The sequence below is a fragment of the Carya illinoinensis genome, chromosome 1 (genome assembly GCF_018687715.1).
Source record: "Carya illinoinensis cultivar Pawnee chromosome 1, C.illinoinensisPawnee_v1, whole genome shotgun sequence".
NCBI lineage: Eukaryota > Viridiplantae > Streptophyta > Magnoliopsida > Fagales > Juglandaceae > Carya > Carya illinoinensis.
In genome coordinates, this window is record NC_056752.1 from 9,517,748 (window position 1) to 9,527,489 (window position 9,742).

Genomic DNA, 9,742 nt, shown 5'->3' on the forward strand with positions numbered 1-9,742 from the left:
GTGTCTAACCGAGACATCACCTTCAATAGTCACTTCTGGCAAGAACTGCTTAATTTGCAAGGGGTTCAAATGCCCCTAAGTATAGCCTACCACCCTTAAGCAAATGACAAATTGAGACAGTAAATGAAACTCCAGAAAACTACCTAAGATGCTTCATTGGAGATCAATGAAAGGATTAGTTTTTGTGAATTTCTTAAGCGAAGTGGTGGTACAATTCGACACCACATATGTCAACCAGACTTATTCCATTTGAGGCCCTTTATGAGTATCCACCCTCCAGGCTCCTTAACTATGTACTTGGGATAGCCTAGATAGAGACTGTGGAAACTACCCTTAGAATCCGAGACCAAATATCATAGCTGCTCCACCATAACTTACACCTAGCACAAGAGCGCATGAAAAAATATGTTGATTTAAAGAGAAATGGCCAGAAATTTGAAGTTGGTAGTGAGTGTACCTTCAACTTCAACCATACGGACATACCTCAATATCTCATAGGCATAGCCTCACTAGCTCCATGATTTTTTGGCCCCTTCCATGTGTTATAAAGGATCAAACAGGTAGCTTACCGACTGAATCTACCATCTTCTTCCCAAATCCACCCCACATTTCATGTATCCCAGCTTAAGAAAAAATTAGGTGCCAAGATCACTGCGATTCCAATGTTGCCTCCTGTGGACAACTAAGGAATCCTCAATCCAAAACCAGTGAAAGTCCTTGGGCATTGGATGACCAAGGCAGGAAACAAAGTAATGATAGAGTTATTGATTCGCTGGCAAGAGCGAATCAAAGATGCAACATGGGGAACATATTATCAGCTAAATGCAGTGTCTCGCTACCTTGCAAGCAAGATGTTTTGAAGGGAGGAGGCATGTCATGAGTAGAAATCTAGGATTGTTTGCAAGTGAAGCTTTTGGGAAATCGAGGATCCGAGAAGGAAGAAGTGTTGGGACGTTCTCACTTAGTTAGCCACTTCATGTTTAGCTTCTTGTGTTTATTTACCTGGATAGGCCTGTCGTAATGGACCTTTATGGTATTTGTTAAATAGTGGGTCAGATGTTGTCTTGCTAGACTTTCTATTAGTTTGTTTTCGCCATGGAGACTAGAGTCGGCCCTTTTATTGTTACTTGTAGGCTTGTAGCGGCCCATGGCTATAGAGGAATACGGTTAGGACTCTGATAGTAATTGTACTGCCAGGAGAATCTTGTAACAGGACCGGAATTGTAATAGAACTTTCCAATTCTCTCTTTCTTCTCTAAGAAGATGCTCTTATCATTTGGGTGTGTTACAGCTCAGCATGACCAGTATCTATCATCAACTCCATCACATTTTGTTTATTACGGCCACTTCCCCACCACTTTCGACGTTCCAAATCATTCCAATCATGTCTCTAACCATACGAACAAGATGAGCTTGGGTAGAGTGAGGACGGAAAGCAACAGTCATGACAATGGGACTCCTTAACAAGTGGAAACTCTAGATTTACCGAAGGCTATTAGACATATTCCACAAGAGAGAAGGAAGAGGAATAAAAAGGGAATAAATAGAGGAAGAAAACGTGGGGAGTCTCATAATTGACCATTTTCCAATTTTAGAACGGGGAAAATAGAAAAAAGATGATGTTAGATGTACAATGGTTGAACCATTAAAGTACAATTTTCAGACTAAATTTCTATTAAGCTACAAAAATAAAGTACAACCCCATTGTCTATGACAGGGTAAATGAAGTCAAAAGAGTTAACAACGCCAAGATCAACTGGCTTTGCTGTCGTTGGTACATCCAGAAAATTTATATATAATGCTCATTCATCTATCAGCGATTACCCGCGCATCAAATCAATGTCGACATGGGCATTTCGCATATCCATTGCCCGTGATGCCGGCCAAACACCCATTGAAGAGGCTGGACTGAGATTTTGAGTTGGTGGAATGCTAGTTAGTGCATCTGGATTGTCGACAGCCCGATGTTCCGAGTCTATGGCACCTTCTGAAGCTACCTTTTTTTTGTTCTTTGTCTTCGAACCACTCCCCCACACAAAGCTCCCCACAATCACCTGGGTTCACCCATCATTCATTTTAAGCGTTAAACAAAGAAACTTGAATCTTGTATATACATTATATGCCTAATAACAAAGTTCAAAGCATTTACAGTCATAATTTTAGCTCACTGTAACAGTTGGTCAATTTCCTATCTGCCTTTTCTCTAGATTTCATATGTGAGGCAAAATTGCCAAATCTATTTCGAGATATATAAAAGATAACCATGCGTTGTTCAGAATTAGGCATTCCTCACAAGCCAAAGTTTTCAGGAAGTTCGCGCCTTGTGGAGGGAGAGAATTAAAAATGGAGAACCGATAGTAAAGAAGATAAACCAATAAAAAAAAAAAAATACCTGAACAGGACTCGCTGCAATAAGTATTCCCCCAACTCCACCACCAATAACACGACCATCAGGGCTAGCAAGGGAGACACTTAGACCACCACTTCGATTGCGGGACCCACCACTATCTGTTAGCAAGTACGACCCTGACAAACACAATATCTCGAAACGCCCCTACAAAAGTCAAATCCAACCAGAATTTTTCAGATATACTGTACAAGAAGATTCAAAACTAATTTTAAAAAAAAAAAAGTTAAAAAAAAAAAAAAGAGAGATGGAAAAAACAAACAAGAAACCAGGGGCCAAAAAATAAAATAAAATAAAAAATAAAGAAGAAGAAGAAGAAAGAACAGTGCTCTTCATAAATGGTCATGTAGAGGTTGATAATTGCAAAATGAATAGAGGGATAATTCTCAGAGAATATACATAAATTAATTTGCAAGTGGGTTGGTGGGTAGACAAACATCATCGTGCAAGTGGAAATGCACATATCTAGATGCACTAATAGGATTTCAGAATCGAAAGTGCCTAAATACTACAGATGTATGTCAAGTTGCAATTTATCTTCGGGAAAAAATATATATATTAAGCTCTACTCTAGGATGACTGAGATGTGCAGATTGAGCATATTTACTGAGCTCATATTCCAGCCACAAACTCCATAAATTTGAGTATTGTTTCCAATGTCATGCAAATTCCTAAATTACAAGAACTAATGGAAGCTCCAAAAAGGATTAGCATTGTTCTCCATCCGGTATTAGAATATGCCAGAACTGCCAACATGTCGTATGCATGTGTGTGTGAGAGAGAGAGAACGCTCAAACCTCATATGTGACAGTGCCACTAGACATTGAAGGCTGACGAAGAGTCACGGTAGAGACAGCACCATTGGCTGACAAGACGCATAAAGCTCTAGGCCCCAGCTGTGAAAATGACATTATTTTGGTTGCAATATCCTACAGAAAAATCAAATTTTCAATAATTAAAAATAAATAAAATAATATTCTACCCCCAAAAACACCAGAAATTCAGAATAGATTAACTGAAAGCCATATTAGCATTGATTAAATTAGAATGCAGGCAAGAACAGAATCAAATTTCTTTCCCAATTCCTCATCAATGGCATTATTGTACACTGGCTTCATTCTGGGCCCTGGGGAAATTGCTTTTGGGTCAACAGAACTTCAAGAGAAGATTGCAATTTCCTAGAGTTTTAAAAAATCTGAAATTGAAGGCCCAAGGAACCAATACTGATTGATAAGCTAAAATCACATACTTCTCCTACTGCAATGTTGATGATATGTGGAGTAAAACCCATCCCAGCCGTACCAGATAGCCATTCACCTATCAAAACAGTAAATCATTTGTACACATCATTCACTTACTTGGAAGGCTCCCGTAAGAAAGAAACATGTACATATACTACACAAATCAAATTAATATTCTGACCACAAGGCAGATATGCTCTAACTGACAGAATTAAATTATCAGAAAAAGAAAAATGCAAAGCAGAAATATGACTTTCTAGCCATTTCATTTACTTAGGAAAACCAAATAACAGGCTTTTAAAACTGAGACAGCAAGCATATGGATATAATGCACTACATGTCAAATAAGATCAGAAGAGTGGATTTCAAACTTATCACACATAAAATAAGTTGTCTCAGTGAATATAGTGGAAAACCAAAGAAAAGACTCGTAAGGATGCCTATGTACACAAGTTTGTTAAGATATACACTTTTGTCAGTCCCCCGATATTTGAACTATGTCAAGATCCACTACACATGACATACAAAATTCTCTATCATACCTTACCTATACGTACCTAGATTTCATAGCAATGTCTTCACTCAGAGGTTCTAACTTCTGAGTATTTTAACCTTAAGAGCTGTGTACACCAATTTTTCAAATCCAAAAATAATATCAAGCATGCTGGTTCAGCAAATCTCCTGAAAAGTTGTTAGGTCATCATATCTTTACATTTTTTCAATTGTCGCATATAGGTTATGAGCCACTGGTATTGTCTATGATATCTAAGTTTGTATCAAAGATACCATATTGAGTCCCTGGTATTTGGTATCATTGAGGTTAGAATTTCATGATGTCATCAGAAAAGTAAAGGCACAAAACCTTTTCCATTCATTATTCATTCTCTTTCATCCTTTCTTATATACTTTTTTTTTATAGGTTCCTTTCTTATATATAACCTCTGTTAAAATTCTATTTGTTTAACATTTTCCATTTTTCGCCTCCAAAATTCAAAGTGGGAGAAAACAATTGGATCCTGAGGAAGTTATTTTTGTACACTATGTTCAAAGCAGGTAAATGGTTGCATCCAAAGACCAATGAAATCCATATGGAGATGTGTACAAGAAGGTTGTGGGGTAAGCATGTCTACAACTAATTACGTGAGTTGGAGGTACAGGCAGGTATGGACCAGGTTCTGGCACCATAGGATATACCAGGGCTGTTGAAATATTCAATTCTCCTAACCCAACATGTTGGCTTCCAATACATGCATGGTCTTTGTGGTTGGAAGGCCCCACCAAACATATAACATTTGCCAGATTGAAGTTGGAAATCTATAGTAAAAAACCAAACAAAATATTTATCTATACATAGGGGTGGGCAAAAACTCCGGCGACTCCGACTCTGGCCGACACCCACTCCGATTCCGACTCCATTGGAGTCGGAAAAGTCGGAGTTCAGAGTTCAGAGTCAGAGTTGGAGGGTAAAAATAGTCGGAGCCAGAGTTAAGAGTTGAACAAGACTCCGGATTACCGAATCAAACTCCGATAGACATACTTAATATATTTATATTTAATGTGTGATTTGGATTCAAAGATGAAATGAGATTGTTTTAGATGAAAGATAAAAGTTGAATAAAATATTGTTATTATTGTTTTGAAATTTGAAAAGTTGAATTGTTTATTATATTGTTTGGAAATTTGGAAAAATTGTAATGATGAGATGAGATAAAATGAGTTGAGTTGGTTTTTGAATCCAAACGAAGCAATATGGTATAACCAGATATGTTGGCAGAGGTGAGATTCGTTTCGTTAGGCCGAGAAAACAAAGGATCTAATCTCCACTTCATAGGGTCTAATACATGCCAAACCAAGAAAACATTGTGCTTCACCATTTTACTATGACGCCGTTTCCAGTTCAAGACATCATCTTCACTTCACTTCACTTCACTTCACTTCGTAGGATCTAATCTCCACTTCACCTTTGTCTTATTCCTCATGTCTCTAGGACTTCTGTCGCCACTAGGTCTCTAACAAAATGTTGTTGTATATTGTTTTGATGTTGTTTGAAATTTTTGGATGTTATTTGGAAGGTGGGAAAGTGGGAAGAAAATTGGAAAAAAACCCTTAACTCCGAGTTGGGCTCCGAGCTCCAACTCCAACCTCCAATCGGAGTCAAACTCCGACTCAAATCAGAGTCCAATTGGAGTCAAAGCACATTTTGACCTCCGACCCCAGTCGGAGTCGGAGGTGGGCATTCTAACTCCATCAGAGTCGGAGCCCACCCCTCTCTATACATGTGAGTTGGATGTACACTAAGGTATGAACCAAGTTCCTACTCAGCTTAGTAGCTAGTCTTCTGACCAAAACTATGAGAGAACCTAACAGATTGTTGGGGGCAACCCTTCACAAATGGTGGTAAGTATGTCCGATTGGGACGCTCCACTCTTTGGGCACCAAGGGGTTGTATTGCAAATGTCTGGAAATTACTGACTATTAGGGGACATACCAAGGACAATTGGTACAATTAGTGCCACGAATCTAACGCGTTCCATTGGCACATCAAGGACTTGCAGTAATGATGCCTTCAGAGCCTAATATGTGACCAAAGGGTCTTATAGCCCATAAATCAGTAGTCTCTTGATAATGTCACCAAGATTGTGCATTTTGGTATAGAGCACAATGATACAGACTCCTAGTTATCCCAGAGATTATTTACTCTCCCAAACAGCCTGATCTGTTTGACAGTGATTTGGGCCATCAAAACAAAAGATTCAGAAACGTGTTCTTTTACCCAGACTATTTTTTCCCTTACAAAAATGTGGGCTTTGGATTGGGACATTGGATGTTAATTAACAAGGGTGAAACTTCATCTTCCAAGCAGACTTCTGAACTGAGGGGTCAGAGGTCAGCTTGGCTTGGTAAACACAGTGGTTCACTTTGACTTAGAAGGGATTTGTACTTCCAGCCCCCTTCAGATTGGAAGAAGGACGGTGTGATTGGGTCCGCTCAACTTGCTTACCTTGGTAACTACGGTGGGTCAGTTTGACTCGGAAGGGATTTGTACTTCCAACCCCCTTCAGATTAGAAGGACGAACAGGTTTTCCCATGCCAATCAGGTCGGAATAATCCACCCCTAGTTAGTACAGATGATGCAAAACTATCGTACGAAATCACAAGCATAACTTAAGACGGTTAACAATATATCTGACAAGTAGCATAAAGGAGTAATAAAGTGAAAGCAAACAGCACATAAATGTAAAAAACCAATGTGGTGTTCAGGAGAATCATAGTGTCAACATGAAACAGATCAAAGAAATCCAATTGGCCAGAGACACTTTACCGAGAGAAGCTAATTGTTGCTTCCTTCCTGTCCCTGGTGGCCGCCCTCTACCCCGCTTTTGGGTCGAAGTTATGGAACTTTTTCCTGGATGAGTAGAAGATGAGGGAGACAATGCCAATGACACGGTCCCATCAGGTCCATATTTTCGGGGCCTTCCTCTTTTCCTCTTCACAGGCTCACTCTGTGGCACTGCAGATGGAGCACCCACATGCATACTATGAGGTGACAACGCAGATGAAGGCTCTACTTGTAATGTTGATCCGATTGTAGTGCCAACAATGTTGGGTTGAAATTGTGCATTTGGATTAGACAAAGGACGAGTGCCTGGTGGTGATCCGTGTATCCCAGACTGGGATCCAGACATTCCTCCCGGCATATAATAAGATGTCGAACCCGATAACGCCATGGGGTCCCTTCGATCCATGCATTAACTTCAAATAACTTTATATTCACAAATCTTTCACAAGCAAAGTTTTCAAATTCAAAGACAAATTGCACACAAGAAATCGTATTTTGGACAAATGGAAATCTTTGAGACCCGATTAGTAATCACTGGAAAGAGTTTCCTGCTGGGTACTTGAATGTTTTAGAAATTATTTTTGAATTTGAGGACAGACGGGGTTTGAGCCGTAGGAAACATATTCGAGCATTCGAAACTAAAATGGATTCCAACGTAGCTCGTTCCAAACAACTGTATCTGCTTCGATTCAAAACAAGAAAGCTCCAAGCAGATACATTGTCTCAAAGGTACATTAAAACTAAGACATGAAGCTCCTTAAGTCTAGCTATGGTAAAGCAAGGAAAGAAAAACAACCTACTCAGTGCACTGATTCCATATGTAGAAGGAAACAAAACAGGGAAACCCAAAGAGAGAAAAGAGGTTAAGGATAAATAAACGAATAAATTAAAATGAACTAAAACCAGATGAAAACCCAAGATTTTCAAGCACCTAAACAAGCCGGAAACAAAGAGCACAAGCCTGAAAAGCTAGTGAGTCAAATAGAAGACAAAATTGGAAGCTACTTTTACAGCTTACCAAACTACAGTTCACAACAAGAAGGCTTCATTTTGAAGATAAAGAACGCAGAAGACTGAAACAGGTCCGCTCTCACCAACCCATTGGTAAAACCTTAAACACAAAGCATCCTCTAAGGCAAACCTAAACAAACAAAGCCCTTACAAACCAAGCTCAGCCTTCAAACCAAACACCCACCCAAAAAAAGAAAAAAACTCCACAGGTTCGAGTCAATACAATTAAAGAGCTCCAACCCAGTAAAAAGTGAAAAGGGGCCAACTTCACCGTCAAACAGGCTCCAAAGACAGATTTTATCACCCTCTCTTTTCCCCTCTCTCCCTCTCTAAAACCAAGAAGTTGGAGGATGAGTATGTGATGGAACTGAAGAATCAGAAGCAAAACCAGATGACATTTTGCGCAGGGGTTAAAGGGTCGAACAGTTTTGCACTAATAGACAGAGGAAAGTAAGAAATTTTGAAGGGACGTACAGAGAACAGTGAGAGAAGGGAGCTAAAGGTAGAACAGTTTCTGCAAAACGTTTTTAAAGCGGAGAGAGAAAGTATCAGACTCTGAACTTATGAACGGCCAAGGCCAGCGGAAGTATTTACTACAACAGAGAAAAAAAAGGCAAAGAGAGCTCTCAGCACAAGTCCTTATCGGATTGCGTATTATTTCTTTTATATTTATTTATTTTTTTCTGGGGCAGAGCTTCTCTCTCTAAAAAGCTGTTTATCTTTATTTCTCCATCCAAAAGCTCTCTCGTTTTTTCTCTCTGTTCTGGGCATCTCTGTTTGTGTGGGCGATGATGCTTTGCTTTTACACCGGTCGTTGGGCTACACAGAGAGATTGAGAAACAAACAAAAACGTGAACAGTAAAAAGAAAAAGAACACTTCTTCTTTGGATAATGCCTTTTTTTTTTTTTCTTTTTAAATTTTCGGAAAAAACTTCAAAAAGTTCAAATTAATATATCGTGTGGCAGGGCCTCTCAATTAATATTTAATATCTTATAAATAAATCTTATATTTTTCTTTGCTTATTTCTTAGGCATTACAAATAATTTTATTTTATATTATCTCTTTTAAATATTATAATTTTTTTAAATTTTAAAACAAAATAAATATTATTAAAATAAATTTTTAATATTTTGTATGTGAATTTAAAAAAATTATAATAATTAAATAAAATGAGATAATTTATATTGTATAACAAAGCTAGGCTAATTCCAGTTTTTATTTTTATCATTCCATTATGTTATAATTATTTTAGAGGAAAATAATGGTAAAAAGAAAAATACTTAAACCTTTTTATTTTACTCAAGTTTCTCTATTTTAATTTTTTAATTTTTATTAAATATGTTTACGAATTACACTTTTATCTTATTCTTATCCAACTTTGATGCGTGACATACCCTATCAATTTACAATATGACGTATCACATTAAGTTATATTAGTTTATAAATTTATTTTTATGTAATCTTTTTATAGTTAAAATATTTTTCTTTATTTTATGAGAAATCTTTCAAAATTTATCTTTTTATGAGTACTAAAAATTATTAGGCTTATATGCCCATCACAAATCGAAATCCGGTTTTGAAAAACAAAAGTTTATTTAATTTCCAAAAGAAAAAGGGTTTCAAAACCAAAAATCAAATTAAAATGCATTATCAAACGAAAAATTGCTTTCAACAAGATTTTGTTCGAACTTTAAGATAAGAGTACGAAAGAGATAAATATATAAAGCAAATATCGTAATATT

The 9,742-nt window shown here is 37.5% G+C and overlaps 1 protein-coding gene across 1 annotated transcript; it reads right to left on the reverse strand.

Moving 5' to 3' along the window:
- Positions 1-1,645: 1,645 nt before the first annotated feature.
- On the reverse strand, positions 1,646-8,732 carry LOC122309809 (AT-hook motif nuclear-localized protein 9-like). The gene is made up of 6 exons (XM_043123477.1): positions 8,007-8,732; positions 6,971-7,401; positions 3,657-3,724; positions 3,205-3,336; positions 2,393-2,554; positions 1,646-2,054 (listed from the first exon to the last, which is right to left on the reverse strand). Exons 2-6 carry the CDS (start codon positions 7,392-7,394, stop codon positions 1,821-1,823), a joined length of 1,020 nt encoding a protein of 339 aa, XP_042979411.1. The 5' UTR covers positions 7,395-7,401; positions 8,007-8,732; the 3' UTR covers positions 1,646-1,820.
- Positions 8,733-9,742: the final 1,010 nt, after the last annotated feature.